Raw genomic sequence first — 20,411 nt, 5'->3', positions numbered from 1 at the left:
TTAAAATAAAGGATACTATAAGACATAAGGAAGGACATCACATAATGATCAAGGGATCAATCCAAGAGGAAGACATAACAATTACAAATATCTGTGCACCCAGCATAGGAGCACGTCAATACGTAAGACAAACACTAACAGATGTAAAAGGAGAAATTGACAGTAACACAATAATAACAGGAGACGTTAACACCCCACTCACACCAATGGACAGATCATCAAAACAAAATAAGGAAACAAGGATCATCAAAACAAAATAAGTCTTAAATGATATATTAGATGAGATGGATCTCATTGATATCTTCAGGACATTCCATTCCAATGCAGAATACATCTTCTTCTCAAGTGCACATGAAACATTCTCCAGGATATACTATTTCTTGGGTAACAAATCAAACCTCAGTAAATTTAAGAAAATTGTAATTGTATCAAGCATCTTCTCCGACCGCAATGCTATGAGACTAGATATCAATTACAAGAAAAAAAAAAACTGTAAGAAACACAAACACATGGAGATTAAACAACATGTTTCTAATTAGCCAACAGGTTACTGAAGAAATCAAAAGAGAAATCAAAAAATTTCTAGAAACAAATGACAATGAAAACACAACAACTCAAAACCTATGGGATACAGCAAGAGCAGTTCTAAGAGGGACATTTATAGCAATGCAGTGCTACCTCAAGAAGCAAGAAAAACATCGAATAGACAACCTAACTTTACACCAAAAACAACTGGAAAAAGGAGAACAAAACCCTCCCATAATTGTTAGAAGGAAAGAAATCATAAAGATCTGAGCAGAAATAAATGAAAAAGAAATGAAAGAAACAATAGTAAAGATTAATAAAACTAAAAGCTGGTTCTTTGAGAAGATAAAATTGACAAACCTTTAGCCAGACTTATCAAGAAAAAAAAGAGAGAAGAATCAAATCAACAAAATTAGAAATGAAAAAGTAGAGGTTACAACAATCCAGAAATGATAGACAATGTAGAAATACAAAGGATTATAAGAGACTATTTTGAACAACTATATGGCAATAAAATGGATAATCTGGAAGAAATGGACAGATTCTTAGAAAAGTTCAATCTTCCAAGACTGAACCAGGAAGAAATAAAAATTATAAACAACCCAATTACAAGCACTGAAATTAAAGCTGTGATCAAAAATCTCCCAAGAAGCAAAAGCCCAGGACCAGATGACTTTGCAGGAGAATTCTGTCAAACATTTCAAGAAAAGCTAATGCCTATCCTTCTAAAACTCTTTCAAAAAATTTCAGAGGAAGGAACACTTCCAAACTCATTCTGCAAGGCCACCATCACCCTGATACCAACAAGGACAACACACAAAAAAGAAAACTACAGGCCAATATCACTGATGAACATACATGCAAAATTTCTCAGCAAAATTTTAGCAAACAGAATTCAGCAACACATTAAAAAGCTCATATACCATGATCAAGTTTGGTTTATTCCAGGGATGCAAATATTCTTCAATATATGCAAATCAATCAATGTGATACACCATATTAACAAACTGAAAGATAAAAACCATACAATAATCTCAGTGGATGCAGAAAAAGCCTTTGACAAAATTCAGCATCTATTTATGATTAAAACTCTTCAAAAAATGGGCATAGAAGGAACCTACCTCAACATAGTAAAGGCCATATATGATAAGCCTACAGCAAACATTGTTCTCAATTGTGAAAAACTGAAAGTATTCCCCCTAAGATCAGGAACAAGACAAGGGTGCCCACTTTCCCCACTATTATTCAACATAGTTCTGGAAGTCCTAGCTATAGCAATCAGAGAAGAAAAAGAAAGAAAAGGAATCCAGATTGGAAAAGAAGTAAAGCTCTAACTGTTTGCAGATGACATGATACTATACACAGAAAACCCTAAAGATAGTATCAGAAAATTACTAGAGCTAATCAGTGGATTGAGCAATGTTGCAGGATACAAAATCAATACACAAAAATCATTTGCATTTCTATATACTAACAATGAAAAGTCAGAAAGAGAAATTAAGGAATCAATCCTATTCACCATTGCAATAAAAAGAATTAAATAGGAATAAACTTACCTAAGGAGACAAAAGAGCTGTACACAGAAAATTATAAGCCACTGTTGAAAGAAATCAAAGATAAAATAAACACATGGAGAGATAGTCCATGTTCCTGGGTAGGAAGAATCAGTATTTTGAAAATGACTATACTAACCAAACACAATCTACAGATTCAGTGTGATCCCTATCATATTACCAATGGCATTTTTCACAGAACTAGAACAAAAAATTTCACAATTCATATGGAAACACGAAAGATCCTGAATTGCCAAAGCAGTCTTGAGAAAGAAGAATGGAGCTGGAGGAATCAACCTTCATGACTTCAGATTATACTACAAAACTACAGTCATCAAGACAGTATGGTACTGGCACAAAAACAGAAATATAGACCAATGGAACAAGATAGAAAGCCTAGAAATAAACCCATGCAATTATGGGTATCTTAATTTTGACAAAGGAGGCAAGAATATACAATGGGGCAAAGATAGCCTCTTCAATAAATGGTGCTGGGAAAACTGTACAGCTCCATGTAAAAGAATGAAATTAGAACACTTCCAAACACCATACACAAAAATTAACTCAAAACAGATTAAAGACCTAAATGTAAGACCAGAAACTATAAAGCTCTCTGAGGAAAACAAAGGCAGAACACTCAGTGACATAAATCAAAACAAGATCCTCTATGACCCACCTCCTAGAGTAACGGAAATAAAAACAAAAGTATACAAGTGGGACCTGATTAAACTTAAAAGCTTTTGCACGGCAAAGGAAACTATAAGCCAGGTGAAAAGACAACCCTCAGAATGGGAGAAAATAATAGCAAATGAAACAACTGACAAGGGATTAATTTCAAGGATATATAATCAGCTCATACAAGTTAATACAAGGAAAACAAGCTAATCAAAAAGTGGGGAAAAGACCTAAACAGACATTTCTCCAAGGAAGACATACAGATGGCTAACAAACACATGAGAAGATGCTCAGCATCACTCATTATTAGAGAAATGCAAATCAAACTACCTCTCAGCAGCCAGGATCACCATCATCAAAAAGTCTACAAACAATAAGTGCTAGAGAGGGTGTGGAGAAAAGGAAGCCCTCTTGCACTGCTGGTGTAAATTGATACAGCCACTATGGAAGATGGTATGGATATTCCTTAAAAAACTAGGAATAAAACCACCAGATGACCCAGCAATCCTACTCCTAAGGATATACCCTGAGGAAACCAAAATTGAAAAGGACAAATGTATCCCATTGCTCATTGCAGCACTATTTACAATAGCTGGAAAATGGAAATAACCTAGATGGCCATCGACAGATGAATGGATAAAGAAGTTTTGGTATATATCCACAATGGACTATCACTCAGCCATAAAAAGGAACACATTTGAGTCAGTTCTGATGAGGTGAATGAACCTAGAACCTATAATACAGAGTGAAGTAAGTCAGAAAGATAAAGATAAATATTGTATTCCAACACATATAAACGGAATCTAGAAAAATGGTACTGAAGAATTTATTTACAGGGTAGTAATGGAGAAACATCAATAACCTCAGATATGCAGATGACACCACCCTTATGGCAGAAAGTGAAGAGGAACTAAAAAGCCTCTTGATGAAAGTGAAAGAGGAGAGTGAAAAAGTTGGCTTAAAACTCAACATTCAGAAAACTAAGATCATAGCATCTGGTCCCATCACTTCATGGGAAATAGACAGGGAAACAGTGGAAACAATGACTGAGCGACTGGACTGAACTGATCTGAACTGAATGAGCATATCCTACATGGGATCACAGTGCTCTCCAAATTGTTTGAAAAATGCATTACAGACAAATTGTCTGACTTTCAAGTGGGCATAAAAGGCCCTCTAACCTATGCAGGTTTCCTCATTACACATATAGAAGTGTGTTTTTGCTCACTTCATGTGTAAGAGGTGGCCTTACGTTGTGTTGTATCCTCTGCTTTTTCTGTGGGACCATTCCATTCAGAGCAAAGAGCACCATGATTCCAATCTGTGTGTATTTATTAACTCTTCCCTGAAGTTTGTGTATGTTGGATATTGTGGTGTTTTAGATCACTGAATGTACAGAAGAAAGAATTCAAGCAAAATATTGCTGTTCTTCAGTAGTTTTGTTTGTGGAATTTGAAATTACTCAAATTTAAAATAAATTACTGGACTGTGGAAATAATAAAAATAAAATAGGATGGTCAGAAATTGAGAATTCTTTCAAATTTTATATAGTTTATATTCTAGTAAGGACAGTAAATAATATAAACATAGTAAATAAGTAAATTACAAATTTCAGCCTTAAATATAGTAATTTGATTAGGCTTCAAGATGGTGAAATTTGTGTCAAGAATCTAAGGCAGTAAGAATTAGTGACATGATCTGAGAAGAGTGCTCCAGGGAGAAGGAAAAGCTACTGCAAAGGCTCTAAAGCAGGAGTTTATGTTGAAAGAATAGCACAGTGACTAGTAGAAGCAGAGAAAGCAGAGGGACAAATTCTAGAATATAAAATCAGGAGTGATAATGGAGGTCAGCTTATGAAGGGCCCTGTAAGCCATCTTAAAGACTTTCAGAAAGAAATGAGGAGCCTTTGGAGGGTTGTCAGCATATCAGTATATCAGCAGACCTACATTTAGAAAGTCTAATCTGGCTGTTGTGTTCAGAAAGGGAAGATGGGAATCATACAAGTTAGGGAATTATTGAAATAATCCAGGGGGAGGAAAAGTTTTGGTAGTGATGGCAGGTGTATAGGTAGTGTAAATTGTTCAGATTCAGGTATTTTGAAAAATACAACCATCAGAATTTCTGAGAGATTAAATACACAGCTTGTAAGAAGAGGTGTTACAAAAGACTTCAAGGATTTTGCCCTGAAAAATTAGCAGGTTAGAGTTGCTTACTTTGAATTGGAAAAGACAGGGTTTGAATAGGGTGTTTTGTTTTGAACATGTTAATACTGAGGTGCCTTTCAGGCATCCACCTGGTAATGTCTAATAGGCAGCGAGACAGAGAAGAGGTAAAAGGTGAACTTTGGGATGGATGTGTGCATTTGAGAGTGAAATGCATATGAATGATATTTAAAATCATGAGGTCACATGTGATCCCCAAGGGAATAGGAGCTGAAAGGAAGGGAAAAGTATAAGGAACAAATCCTTTAGCATTTTAACCTTACCAGTTGAATGAAAGAAGTTGAACCAGCCAAGGTGTGACCAGTAAGATAGGAATTAAACAAGAGAATACAGAAATTATATCATGGAGTGTGGCGTATTGAATGTATCAAAGGTTGTTGAAACGTTCTGTAAGATGTAGCTTGAAAATTAATGTAGAGTTAGGGAAGTTGTGCATTCTCTTCACATTCTGTATAGATGGTGGTAAGATAAACTGTAGATGTACAGATATTAGTGAGTAGGTTGATGTGGTAAAAATCTGTGTAAGTTCTTTAATGATTATTTTAGTTTTTCCAGTGAGGAAGTAAGCATGGTCATACAGTCACAATGAGGGAGAAGATGTTTGAAGTTTGAGGAGCTAGGAGACATGTGAAATAGTGGTTGGGAAGATTGGGAGGTAAATGGTCTAGGAAAATGTAGTATGATTGCTAGACTGCATTAAGGCCCACTTAGGTTTCATGGTCATGATGATCTCACAGATGCCTGACTCACATCACTTACCTTATGGGTAATGTTTATGTTGTGATGTCTTTAGATATTTGTATGTTTAGTGAGGAACAACTATTTTACAGCAATGAAAAGTAGTTCTGAAAATGCTGTTTATCTTGTTCCTTAATCCATAAAATGGAAAGAAAATAATAAAGAAATGTCTCCAGAAGATAATCCTCCCAATATCGCAGTGAGGTAGGTTTTTTTGTTGACAGTGTAGTGTGACATGTGGGATCTTAGTTCCTGACAAGGAATCGAATCTGTGCTTTGTGCAGTGGAAGCGTGGAGACTTAACCACTGGACCAGCAGGAAATTCTCTTGTTCCTGTTTTAAGGATGAGAAACCCAAAGCTTATGGAAAGGAGAAGTTAAGTTAAATGTCTGAGGGCTGGAACTAGGAAGTGGCTCAGCAGAGATTTAAATAGAGGAAAACAATAGAATGGGAAAGACTAGAGATCTCTTCAAGAAAATTAGAGATACCAAGGCAACATTTCATGCAAAGATGGGCAGATAAAAGACAGAAATGGTATGGACCTAACAGAAGCAGAAGATATTAATAAGAGGTAACAAGAATAACACAGAAGAATAGAAAAAAGATCTTCATGACCCCAACAACCATGATGGTCTGATCTAGAGCCAGACATCCTGGAGTGTGAAGTCAAGTGAGCCTTAGGAAGCATCACTGTGAACAAAGCTAGTGGATGGAATTCCAGTTGATCTATTTCAAATCCTAAAAGATGAGGTTGTGAAAGTGCTGCACTCAATATGCCAGCAAATTTGGAAAACTCAGCAGTGGCCACAGGACTGGAAAAAGGTCAGTTTTCATTCCAGTCCCAAAGAAGGGCGATGCCAAAGAATGTTCAAACATCCACACAATTGTATTCATCTCACATGCTGGCAAAGTAATGCTCAAAATCCTCTGAGCCAGGTCAACAGTACGTGAACTGTGAACTTCCAGATGTTCAACCTGGATTTAGAAAAGGCAGAGGAACCAGCGATCAAATTGCCCACATCCGTTGGATCATAGAAAAAGCAAGAGAATACCAGAAAAACATCTACTTCTGCTTTATTGATTACACCAAAGTCTATGACACTAGATCACAACAAACTGGAGAAAATTCTGAAAGAGATGGAATACCAGACCACTTTCCCTGCCTCTTGAGAAATCTGTATGCAGGTCAAGAAGCAACAGTTAGAACTGGATATGGAACAACGGACTGGTTCCAAATTGGGAAAGGATATGTCAAGGCTGTATATTGTCACCCTGCTTATTTAACTTATATGCAGAGTACATCATGTGAAATGCCAGGCTGGATGAAGCACAAGCTGGGATCAAGATTGCTGGGAGAAATATCAATAACCTCAGTTATGCAGATGACACCACTCTTATGGCAGAAAGTGAAGAGCAACTGAAGAGCCTCTTGATGAAAGTGAAAGAGGAGAGTGAAAAAGTTAGCCTAAAACTCAACATTCAGAAAATGAAGATCGTGGCATCTGATCCCATCACTTCATGGGAAATAGATGGGGAAACAGTGGAAACAGTGAGAAACTTTATTTTCTTGGGCTCCAAAATCACTGCAAATGGTGACTGTAGCCATGAATTAAAAGACGCTTACTCCCTGGAAGAAAAGCTATGACCAACCTACTACTACTACTACTACTACTACTACTACTACTACTATTAAGTCACTTTAGTCATGTCCAACTCTGTGCGACCCCACAGACGGCAGCCCACCAGGCTCCACCGTCCCTAGGATTTTCCAGGCAAGAACACTGGAGTGGGTTGCCATTATGTTAAAAGCAGAGACATTACTTTGTCAACAAAGGTTCATCTAGTCAGAACTATGGTTTTTCCATTGGTCATGTATGGATGTGAGAGTTTGACTATAAAGAAAGTTGAGCACTGAAGAATTAATGCTTTTGAACTGTGGTATTGGAGAAGACTCTTTGAGAGTCCCTTGGACTGCAAGGAAGTCAAACCAGTCCATCCTAAAGGAAATCAGTCCTGAATGTTCATTGGAAGGACTGATGCTAAAGCTGAAACTCCAATACTTTGTCCACCTGATGCAAAGACCTGACTCATTGGAAAAGACCCTGATTCTGGGAAAGATTGAAGGCAGGAGAAGGGGTGACAGAGGATGAGATGGTTGGATGGCATCACCGATTCAATGGACATGAGTTGGAGAAAGCTCCAGGAGTTGATGATGGACATGGAAACCTGATGTCCTGTAGTCCATGGGGTTGCAAAGAGTTGGACATGACGGAGCAACTGAATTGAACTGAAGCCTGTATTCTTAACTATATTACATTGTTTCTCAGTCTGATAAACTTTGTATAACATTAATATAAACTCATATTTTTCCTATGGTAGCATAAATAAGGACTGTCAAGACATTTGAAATCTTTTTTTTTTTTGCTGGATTGCAGGTAACAAAAATTGAATTAATCCAGTAATGAATCTCTGAAGTTGTGGTTTTAATTTTGATTTGAGTTAAATTTAAATATTGTGATGTATCAACTACCTAATAGAGATATTTATGTGTTGTCCATTGATGATCATACCACATCATTTTTCTGTTTTTCAGGTTTTATTTCTTTATATTTTCATATGATTCAAATTAATTTGTCAGTCTTAATTAAATGTATATCTGAAATGTTTTCTTATTGTAATCATTGTAAGACACTTTAAAAATATTACTGGTTATCCCTAATAAAAATCAAGTGTTGGCTTCTACTTTTATTAGATTTGTTAGAAAACTATAAAGATATTATATAACCAGATGCATAATTTGATATTGTACAAATAACAACCGTGAGGTGCTTTTCAATCATGAAATTGTGTCTTTCTAAACCAGTGTTCTAATCTTTCCACAGTGGTTTTGATAAAACAGAAATGAGATCAAATTCAAATTTAATTACACAAAGAATTTTTCAAATGTCAGAAAAATAAGAACTAGGACTTTGAAAGTTTTATACATAGTTGATAAGGTATAGCATGGTACAGTGTATGCATGGTCAGTCGTGTCTGACTCTTTGTGACCCCAAGGACTGTAGCCTGCCAGGCTCCTCTGCCCATGAGATTTCCCAGGCAGGAAATACTGGAGTGGGTTGCCATTTCCTTCTCCAGGATATCTTCCTGACCCAGGGATCTTCCCTTCCTCTTCTGCATTGGCAGGCTGATTCTTTACCACTTGTGTCATCTGGGAAGCCCCCAAGATATAGCATACTATGCAATTAATATAGATAATAAATTAGTAATGAGACTTTTAATCCAGTATTAAAATTTGTATTATTTGTTTACATTCTTCGATTATAGAATATGGAATATTATTCTTGTTACTGGATCATGGGTGTAATGTAACTAATTCTTAAATAGGTTTCAGTTCAGTCGTTCAGTCATGTCCGACTCTTTGCGACCCCATGAATCACAGCACGCCAGGCCTGCCTGTCCATCACCAACTCCCGGAGTTCACTCAGAGTCGTGTCCATCGAGTTGGTGATGCCATCCAGCCATCTCATCCTGTCGTTCCCTTCTCCTCCTGTCCCTAATCCCTCCCAGCATCAGAGTCTTTTCCAATGAGTCCACTCTTCACATGAGGTAGCCAAAGTACTGGAGTTTCAGCTTTAGCATCATTCCTTCCAAAGAAATCCCAGGGCTGATCTCATTCAGAATGGACTGGTTGGATCTCCTTGCAGTCCAAGGGACTCTCAAGAGTCTTCTCCAACACCACAGTTCAAAAACATCAATTCTTCGGCACTCAGCCTTCTTCACAGTCCAACTCTCACATCCATACATGACCACAGGAAAAACTATAGCCTTGACTAGACGGACCTTTGTTGGCAAAGTAATGTCTCTGCTTTTGAATATGCTATCTAGGTTGGTCATAACTTTTCTTCCGAGGAGTAAGCGTCTTTTAATTTCATGGCTGTAGTCACCATCTGCAGTGATTTTGGAGCCCCCAAAAATAAAGTCTGTCACTGTTTCCACTGTTTCCCCATCTATTTCCCATGAAGTGATGGGACCGGATGCCATGATCTTCATTTTCTGAATGTTGAGCTTTAAGCCAACTTTTTCACTCTCCACTTTCACTTTCAAGAGGCTTTTTAGTTCCTCTTCACTTTCTGCCATAAGGGTGGTGTCATCTGCATATCTGAGGTTATTCATATTTCTCCTGGCAATCTTGATTCCAGCTTGTGCTTCTTCCAGTCCAGCATTTCTCATGATGTACCCTGCGTATAAGTTAAATAAGCAGGGTGACAATATACAGCCTTGACGTACTCCTTTTCCTATTTGGAACCAGTCTGTTGTTCCATGTCCAGTTCTAACTTGCTTCCTGACCTGCAACAGATTTCTCAAGAGGCAGGTCAGGTGGTCTGGTATTCCCATCTCTTTCAGAATTTTCCACAGTTTATTGTGATGCACACAGTCAAAGGCTTTGACATAGTCAATAAAGCAGAAATAGATGTTTTTCTGGAACTCTCTTGCTTTTTCCATGATCCAGCGGATGTTGGCGATTTGATCTCTGGTTCCTCTGCCTTTTCGAAAACCAGCTTGAACATCTGGAAGTTCACGGTTCACATGTTGCTGAAGCCTGGCTTGGAGAATTTTGCCCATTACTTTAGCGTGTGAGATGAGTGCAATTGTGTGGTAGTTTGAGTGTTCTTTGGCATTGCCTTTCTTTGGGATTGCAATGAAAACTGACCTTTTCCAGTCCTGTGGCCACTGCTGAGTTTTCCAAATTTGTTGGCATATTGAGTGCAGCACTTTCACAGCATCATCTCTCCGATTTGAAATAGCTCAACTGGAATTCCATCACCTCCACTAGCTTTGTTCATAGTGATGCTTTCTAAGGCCCACTTGACTTCACATTCCAGGATGTCTGGCTCTAGTCAGTGATTACACCATCATGATTATCTTGGTCGTGAAGCTCTTTTTTGTACAGTTCTTCTGTTTATTCTTGCCACCTCTTCTTAATATTTTCTTCTTCTGTTAGGTCCATACCATTTCTGTCCTTTATCGAGCCCATCTTTGCATGAAATGTCCCCTTGGTATCTCTAATTTTCTTGAAAAGATCTTTAGTCTTTCCCATTCTATTGTTTTCCTCTATTTCTTTGCACTGATCACTGAGGAAGGCTTTCTTATCTCTTCTTTCTATTCTTTGGAACTCTGCATTCAGATGCTTTTATCTTTCCTTTTCTCCTTTGCTTTTCACTTCTCTTCTTTTCACAGCTATTTGTAAGGCCTCCCCAGACATCCATTTTGCTTTTTTGTATTTCTTTTCCATGGGGATGGTCTTAATCCCTGTCTCCTGTACAATGTCACGAACCTCAGTCCATAGTTCATCAGGCACTCTATCTATCAGATCTAGGCCCTTAAATCTATTTCTCACTTCCACTGTATAATCATAAGGGATTTGATTTAGGTCGTACCTGAATGGTCTAGTGGTTTTCCCTACTTTCTTCAATTTCAGTCTGAATTTGGCAATAAGGAGTTCATGATCTGAGCCACAGTCAGCTCCTGGTCTTGTTTTTGTTGATTGTATAGAGCTTCTCCATCTTTGGCTGCAAAGAATATAATCAATCTGATTTCGGTGTTGACCATCTGGTGATGTCCATGTGTAGAGTCTTCTCTTGTGTTGTTGGAAGAGGGTGTTTGTTATAACCAGTGCATTTTCTTGGCAAAACTCTATTAGTCTTTGCCCTGCTTCATTCCATATTCCAAGGCCAAATTTGCCTGTTACTCCAGGTGTTTCTTGACTTCCTACTTTTGCATTCCAGTCCCCTATAATGAAAAGGACATCTTTTTTGGGTGTTAGTTCTAAAAGGTCTTGTAGGTGTTCATACAACCGTTCAACCGCAGCTTCCTCAGCATTACTGTTTGGGGCATACACTTGGATTACTGTGATATTGAATGGTTCACCTTTGAAATGAACAGAGATCATTCTGTCGTTTTTGAGATTGTATCCAAGTACTGCATTTTGGACTATTTTGTTGACCATGATGGCTACTCCATTTCTTCTGAGGGATTCCTGTCCGCAGTAGTAGATATAATGGTCATCTGAGTTAAATTCACCCATTCCAGTGCTTTTGAGTTTGCTGATTCCTAGAATGTCAACATTTACTCTTGCCATCTCTTGTTTGACCACTTCCATTTTGCCTTGATTCATGGACCTGACATTCCAGGTTCCTATGCAATATTGCTCTTTACAGCATCGGACCTTGCTTCTATCACCAGTCACATCCACAGCTGGTTATTCTTTTTGCTTTGACTCCATCCCTTCATTCTTTCTGGAGTTATTTTCCCACTGATCTCCAGTAGCATATTGGGCACCTACTGACCTGGGGAGTTCCTCTTTCAGTATCCTATCATTTTGCCTTTTCATACTGTTCATGGGGTTTCAAGGCAAGAATACTGAAGTGGTTTGCCATTCCCTTCTCCAGTGGACCACATTCTGTCAGATCTCTCCACCATGACCTTGCTAAAGAAAGCCTTGACATGTAGCTGGACCTGTAACACGCATGTCATGGTATCAGTCAAGTATTTTACTGGAATAATTTTTGACATCTCATATCCATAATACTTGGATTATTTTCTATATTGCTGTCTACTTAAGTTTGTTCTAATGATTTTCCTTGAAGATGTAAATATTATAATCATATAATTTTTCTAATTCCCTGGACTTGTGGAAAGATGAGATTATGACTAGTAGATGTTTAGAAAGAATTAGTTAACATTTCATTTTTTTCCTGTTAAACATAATTAGGAAACTTAACTATTTCAGTTTTGCCAAGATGTTTTTAGTGATAACTTAGACTTTAGAGCTTTTTAAAATGCTGTTTATTTATATTTATTTTATCTTTCTCTTATCTGAAGACCAAGACATTTGGAGGCGGTGGTGGTGGTGCTAGAAGTAATCTCAACATGAATGCTGCTGGTAACCGAAATAGGGAAATTTTACAGAAAGAAAAGGCAAACAAATCAGAGGGAAAACATGAAGGTGTCTATAGAGAACTGGTAAGACTGAAGAACCAACCATTAAGTTCGCGTCTTTTTTGCTTTAATAGTCTTGTTTTTAAATTCTCGGAACCACCACTAACTTTTTTAGTATATTATAGACAGTGTTACAAGTATAAGACGACTTTCACTAAGGATTCCATTAATTCGTGGAAAATTTGGGTTATTTGAAAAATAATTACTTAAGTAAAATTTACTTAACTTTCTAATGTGTGAATGATGTCTTTTGAAATGGACTGATAAAAAGTCATCGAATTATACAGAAAACGTTCAATGGAAATGATATTCTAAAAGATGATGCATCAAAAGCATAGTTATCTGCCCTTTCCTCTCCTTTCCTGCATCTTTTCTCAGAATTTATCTGAAGTCATTTTGTTTTGTTCTTTGTGGAAAGTATGTTGAAACAGTAAATTTATATTATAGATTCAATTGCAAAATATTACTAGATTTTTAAGATAAATGGGAAGTCAGATGTTGTTGGGTATGCCACAGTGTCTTCAGATATAAGGGAACTGACGAATTCATTTTCCTCTACCTTTCCAGCTTGAATGACCTTGGGTGATTTTGTCTAGAGAGTTCTAAGATTAGCTTAAATAATAGGATTTGTCATCTCATATAACAAGAAATCTGGATCTGGATGGTTATAAAGATTGGCAAATTAAGCAGTATAACAATGTTGGAACTCTGGTAGGCATCGCTCTAGTTTCTTGGCTTTCTTCTCTGCGTTACAGGATTCTCTGTGTGTTAAATCTTCATGCACAAAGTTCAAAGGCAGGAATGAAAGGGGACATTTCTCTGTGTGTGGGTGTTTTATGAGATAAGAAAATAATTTTTGAAATCTCCAGTAAATTCCATCTGTCGTTCATTGACTAGGACTAGGTTATGTATCCATTCCTAAATCAATCACTAGCTAAGGAGAATGAGTTTATAACAGCTAGACTATTGCTTCCTTGAGAACATGACCATCTCATTGTAAAAAAAAAAAAAGTCAGTTTTCAGGTTTGAGTGGATATAACAAGTTGAAAAAGACACTGTTTCTTACTCAAGAAGTGCTTTAACTTGAGTTCATTGAGAACCATTTTTTGGGACTGTCTTGCCATAGAACACTAAAGACCAGCAGTTTCAGATTATTTTGAAGATTAAAAGCATAAGAAGGGAGTGATATCACAAAGATGGCAAAATGGAAAGTTCTAGGAATTGTCTCCTCCGTCAAAACAACTATTAAGCTGACAAATGTCTGAAGCAACTATTTTACAACTTTGGAGTCAAGTCAAACTCTTGCAGCATACAGAGTGGTGATGGATAAAGAAAGAGGCTGGTCACTGGCTGATTACGGAGATAATGGAACAAAGACTCCAGTGATCACAGATCATAAAGAATAGAATCCTTACCAAAAAAGTTTGGAACAGTTACTAAACAAACTTATAACTGCAGTCTTCATCAAGAAACAACATCAGTCTCTGAGGAGGAGGGAGAAGTTGATTTCCAAAATTGCCACCAGTACAGTATTCAGAATTTTCAGTTCTCAGCAGAAAATTATAAAGCATACCAAAAAACAGAAAGTATGACCCATTCATAGGAAAAAGAAATTGAAAGAAACTATCCCTGAAGAAACCCAGGCATTGAACTTGTTAAAAAAAAAAAGGACCTTAAATTAACTGTCTTAGAAATACAGGTCTGAAGGGAACCATTGACAAAGAGCTCAAAGAAATCAGGAGAACAATATATGGATGATATATGAGGATATATCAATAAAGGTAAATTATAAAAAAAGAAAATAGAATTTCTTGAACTAGAAAGTACGGTAGTAGAAATAAAACATTTTCTTAGGTTCAACATCAGACAAGAGCAGGCAGAAGAAAGAATTACTGAGCTTTAATAGAGAGCAATTGAAATTACCCAGTCTAAGATGAGAAAGAGAGAAGAATGAAGAAAAGTAGAGCCTAAGGGATCTATGAGGCATCATCAAATATACCAGGATATACATTACAGGAGTCTCAATTGAAAAGAAAAAGGAATAGGAAAAGTATTTGAGGAACTAATGCCCCCCCCATTACCAAATTTGATGAAATCTACAAATCTCAGAAGCTCAGTGGTCTCCTATAGGATAAATGCAGAGACACACCAAGACACATAATCTAGTTGTTGAAAGGTAGAGACAGGATATCTTGAAAGTGGTGAGAGAGAAGTAACTCATCAAATACAAGGGATCCTCAATAAATGGCCAGTTTTTCATTAAAACCTATGAAGGCAAGGAAGCAGTGGGGTGATACATTGAAAGTACTGAAAGAAAAACTCTTCATCTATAATTCTATTCATAAAAACTGTCATTTAAGAATGAAGGAGAATAATCAAAAAGACAGTTTGAAATTCTGATGATCAGGTACCCAGTGCTTTTGCCTGTTGCATGGTTTTCAGTTCTTTAATTTCAGCAATTGAAAAAAAAGACTTGATTTGGGGTGTCAGTGGATAGTTTCTTTAAAATATTTTTGACAATAGATGATTTTATAGGTTGAATCGTGTCCCAACCCCACCTACCCCTAACAAGATAGATTGAAGTCTTGACCACCAGTACCTTAAAGTGTGACTGCCTTTCTCTGGAAATAGAATCTTTACAGAAATACCAAGTTAAAAAGAGGCCATTAGGATGAGCCGTAAGCCAAAATGACACTAATTTAACCTGTATAAAGAGGGGAGATTTAGACACAGAGGCAGACACATACAGAGAAAAGTTGACATGAAGACGCACAGTGAGAAGATGGCTGTGTGACTGGAATGATGCATCTATAAACTAAGGAAAGCCAAAAACTGCCAGTAAACAACACAAACTAGGAGAGGCAAGGAAGGTTTTTTCCTAAAGTTGTCAGGGCATGGACCTGCCAGCACCTTGAATGAGAGTTTGGTTAACTGCCAATCAGGTTAACAAGAAAGGTAGAATAAGTTATACCAAGGTTGGATATGTATTGATTCTTAAGAGTGTTTTTGGTTAAATTCTATATAAGGGACAGTATTCTTAATTAGATATTTACTTGTGAAATAATTGGGAGAGAGAAAGCCTTTGAAAGGATTTTTTTTTTTTTTTTTTACATTTAGATAAGTTTTGAATAAGAAGGGTGGATTATAGTTTTAATGTCCAGACCTTTTTACATTTACTTTAGCATATCTACAGCAGGGATGTCAATTTTCTCTTATGTGTAACTCTGACCTATTAATAGCTATTACTGTGTTTGAAAAGGATTTTGTGTTTGGAATTCATAAAATCAGAGTTTTAAAAAAAAGTCAGAGTTTTAAAAAACAGGTTTTTTTTTTTTTTTTTTTAAAGTCCTTTATCAGTGCCTACGTGGGTATGAGAGTAGATGTGAGCAACACGCATGCTGTCTTAAATACTATCTTAAAGCCTATCCATCTCAACTCATAAAAGTACAAAAGTTAGTTGTGTATTTCTCAGCTGGTTATGGTTTGATAAATGTCTTCATGAGATATGTTTATGGTACTTAAACAGTCCTTTAATTCTACTCAGGTCCATATTTTTCAAGATATGGGATTCTGACACTTGTAGATTTTTTTAATTTGAGGTATAGGTTGTCAAACCTTCATAGATAGTATTGCTTATAAATATAAAGCAGAATATTGAAACAATAGAGAGTAGGAAAAAAACCAAGCTACTGAGATGGTACCATTTTGTTAGCTTCTTTTTATACTTTGAATTTTTTAAGAGGTGCTATATAAATTGTATTTCCTTAGGACAGAGAAGTATTAACCATGAAAATTTTTCATTAGGTAGTTTTCACTGCCCGTTTTATTTTCAAAAGCTTTATTGTGACATATCATAAAATTTCTTTTTTTGTTTGTTTTGCATTTGTAATGGTGCAAAGAAAATACTCAAGGCACAACCTTGCATATCACAGATCTTTTCTTGAGTGTTGGTATGAAAAAACAGCCAGCAAATAATATATTAATATTACGTTTTTCCATAAACATCAGATATAATTTTTAGTTACAAAACAATATATATTTAAAAACTTATACTTCACTTGTTTATTGGCCATCGGCATAACTTTTCTTTGTTGCTTATAGGTTGATGAGAAGGCTCTGAGACACATAACAGAAATGGGCTTTAGTAAAGAAGCATCAAGGCAAGCTCTCATGGATAATGGCAACAACTTAGAAGCAGCACTGAATGTACTTCTTAACAGCAATAAACAGAAACCTGTTACAGGTCCACCTTTGAGAGGTATAATCCATTAATCAATGTGCCAGACGATATTGTTTGCTTTTCAGAGAAATGTATGTTGTTGACAGAAACTGGGTTTTGTTGCTGTGAAGTCTGTAACTTCATTTACCTTTATGGTAAGTGGAGGGAGCACCCATTTTGGAACCACAGAGACATATAGGTTATTTTTAGTCTCATAGTCTTCATCTTTATGTAAAATAAAGTAGATCTAATAAAACAAGGTTTTGAGTAATAGAGAAAATATAAAATAACTGGCTCTATTTAATCTATTTCTAGAACTAGGCCACTTTTATAACTGACTAAATAGTCTACAAACAATAATTAACAGGAACATGACTTTTATTTAGTGTTACTTTTAAATTATTGTATGGTCAAGCATATGTCATTTTTCAAATCCTAATCATATATTCTTTTAAAAAAATAAGTAGTCACTATATAGCAGAGATTACCACAACATTGTAAATCAACTGTATTTCAATTTAAAAAAATGTGGTTACAGAAAAATCTTATAAAAATGATTTATTTCCTTCAAACACAATTTACATGAACAAATTTCCAGATAGGCCATTTAGAAGATTAAAGGTGCTAGTTAATATAGTCATTTAAAAACATTTTTGTTATAAAGGATATAGATCCTACAGAAAAATATGAAAAGAAATATGTGTATAAAGTTTTACTTAAGAGGTCTGCTGATAATATTTTAGTGTATATTCTCCTTTTGTTTTTGCATGTATAATGTATGCATCTTACTTTACTTCTTCAGGTAAAGGGAAAGGCAGGGGGCGAATAAGATCTGAAGATGAAGAAGAACTAGGAAATGCAAGGCCATCAGCACCAAGCACATTATTTGACTTCTTGGAGTCTAAAATGGGGACTTTGAGTGTGGAAGGTAGGCTAAACTTAAAGTAGATTTCTGTTTAAAGTACCAAACTTTATTTGGAATTATACAAGAAAGTATAATATACTGACAATATAAACATATATTCTGAATTTTGTAAATTTATTTAATCACAAATTTCCTGTTTGACAAATGCACAGAATAAAATTTTAATTGTTGTATTCTGAAAACATTGAAGCTTATTTTGCCCTTTAACTGAATGATAGACAATATCATCAAATTCTTTATCCCAGTTTACTGACTGACAAGATTAGCTATGAAAACATTGTTATGTTGGAGAAATTATTAATATTATTATTATGTAATTACATATGACTTTTTGGATTCTGAAATTAGTCTCTTTTTTCTCTATATATTAACACACTGTATGAAAATGTGTGGTTGGGGTTAGGATTAAATGAGCACAGTGAGTGAGTATGTTCTCACATTGTGGTATATTTCTTAGTGTGATATATTTTAGTGATTAACATAATACTGGAAGAGATATAATTATGTTAATTGTTTATTTTTAAGCATAGAATATGATAAAGATTTACTAGAATTAAAAGATTTTAATATATGATTCCAAAGATTTGGGGAAAGTATTTTTAGGGTTAATTTTCTCTTTCAGATATATTTTGAATTAAATTTAAGCTCAAAGATAAAATGGTTTTATAATAAATTTTGAATGTACAAATTTCATGAAAATGGAATCTCTCATTAGGGTACAAAGAAAAGATAATGCATTGTTTGAAAAACAAATGTTGGATGTAGAATGTAGATGATTTGTAAGTAGACACGTGAGATCAATATTTGCTTTTTTCTTTTTGCTTGTTTTTTAAAGCATGATGAACTCATTTTCTAATACTATTTCACAAAATACCAAAAGTTTAATAGCTTAAAACATTGCAAATATATTATCTCATAGTTTCGATGGTCCAGGAGTGTAAGTGTAGCTTAGTTGAAATCTCTGATCAAGGTCTCACATACTGAAATTAAGATTTTAGCTGAGCCTATCATCTTGTCTGAGGTTTGCAGTCCTTTTACAGGCTCATGATAGTTAGCAAAATTCACTTAATTGTGGATATAGGATTGACATACATTGTTTTCTCATTTAATATTTCCTGGGTAGTGCTTTCAGCTCCTAGAGATCCTCAGGTCCTTGCCACTTGACCCCATCTCTAGCAGTTCACATGTTTGTGTCTACAAGGTTAGCAGGAGAACCTCTATCGCTTTTTAAAATCTCTCTGACTTATAGATATTTTTGTCCCAACCTCCCTGTATACTATCCCAATCAGAGCTTCTTTGATTTCCTTTTATCCTTCTCTTTCCCTACTTTCCTTGTAGCTCAGTCAGTAAAGAATCTGCCTGCAGTGCAGGAGACCCAGGTTCGATCCCTGGGTAGGGAAGATCCCCTGGAGAAGGAAATGGCAACCCACTCCAGTATTCTTGCCTGGGAAATCTCATGGACAGAGGAGCCTGGTGGGCTGTAGTCCATGGGGTTACAAAGAGTTGGGCACAACTGAGTAACTAACACTTTCTACACTTATTTGCTTTTGACTCCTAGAGTCTCTTCTAATTTGTAATGAAGTTGAGACTGAGAATAGCAATTCTACTGTGATCTGTGTGTCTGTCATCCTTCAGTTCTCACAGAGTACATCCTATACCAACAAAATTTAGTAATATAAGTATTCCACTTGGAAAAAGGTATTAAAGTTAATTAAGATATATGAGATGAATAATACACTCAAAACCGAGTATCAGTGTTAGACTTATTTCTGAGGGGACAGATATTTATGAACACATGTTATTATTGGATATTGTTATAGTAGACTGTTTTGTATTTGCTTTGTTGTTATTAACATGTTACAGAGGAATGTGGAATGTGAGAAAGAAATGGACATTATAGTGGTATTTCACACCCTTGATTTTCACAATGAATATAACCTGTGACCTTCATAAATCCCCAAATTCAAAAATTAGATATTTCCAATATTTGTACAGACTCTAAAATTTTATCAAAGTTCACACTTTGCATTGATCATCCTAATGCTGGAAATTACCCCCTCCAACTTACATTAGAGTTGTCTGTCCTACTTGATAACCACTATTCTCAGTGAAGCAAATTTTTATTCTTTCCTAGAATATTGTGTGGAGAGGCCGGCTAACCAAGATGAGACATGGGCAGAGGTTTCCTAGAGTGGGTGGCATTTAGACAGGTTAAAGAGGGAGTATTGAGGGAAGGGTATACCAAATGTAGGGAACTCTGAATGTTCAGGCTTGGAGGCATCAAGAACATTAGTTCCATCGAAGGATAGATGGAAACAGAAGGCCACAGAAGGAAGTGGTAGGCTGGATACAGATCAGGAGGATTTTGTCCTAAAATATTTTTTTTAATTTATTTTTAATTGGAGGATAATTGCTTTACAATATTCTGTTGGTTTCCACCATATCAAATCCCTTACATTTATACAGTGGAAGTGACAAATAGATTCAAAGGATTAGATCTAATAGACAGAGTACCTGAAGAACTATGGATGGAGGTTCATGACATTGTATAGGAG

At 35.9% G+C, this 20,411-nt stretch overlaps 1 protein-coding gene across 2 annotated transcripts in view; it reads left to right on the top strand.

The window, feature by feature from the left end:
• The window catches only part of TDRD3 (tudor domain containing 3), a 226,341-nt gene that overhangs the window by 127,111 nt on the left and 78,819 nt on the right, over positions 1 to 20,411 (top strand). For both annotated transcript variants that reach the window (XM_070799977.1, XM_070799976.1), the window contains 3 exons: positions 12,596 to 12,736; positions 16,814 to 16,970; positions 17,734 to 17,859. In XM_070799977.1, the coding sequence (XP_070656078.1) occupies positions 12,596 to 12,736; positions 16,814 to 16,970; positions 17,734 to 17,859 (424 nt within the window). The remainder of the gene's footprint in view (positions 1 to 12,595; positions 12,737 to 16,813; positions 16,971 to 17,733; positions 17,860 to 20,411) is intronic.

The sequence above is a fragment of the Bos indicus genome, chromosome 12 (genome assembly GCF_029378745.1).
Source record: "Bos indicus isolate NIAB-ARS_2022 breed Sahiwal x Tharparkar chromosome 12, NIAB-ARS_B.indTharparkar_mat_pri_1.0, whole genome shotgun sequence".
In the NCBI taxonomy this organism is placed as follows: domain Eukaryota; kingdom Metazoa; phylum Chordata; class Mammalia; order Artiodactyla; family Bovidae; genus Bos; species Bos indicus.
Note: the sequence above shows the minus strand (reverse complement) of the source record. Positions and strands in the feature narration are given on the sequence as shown.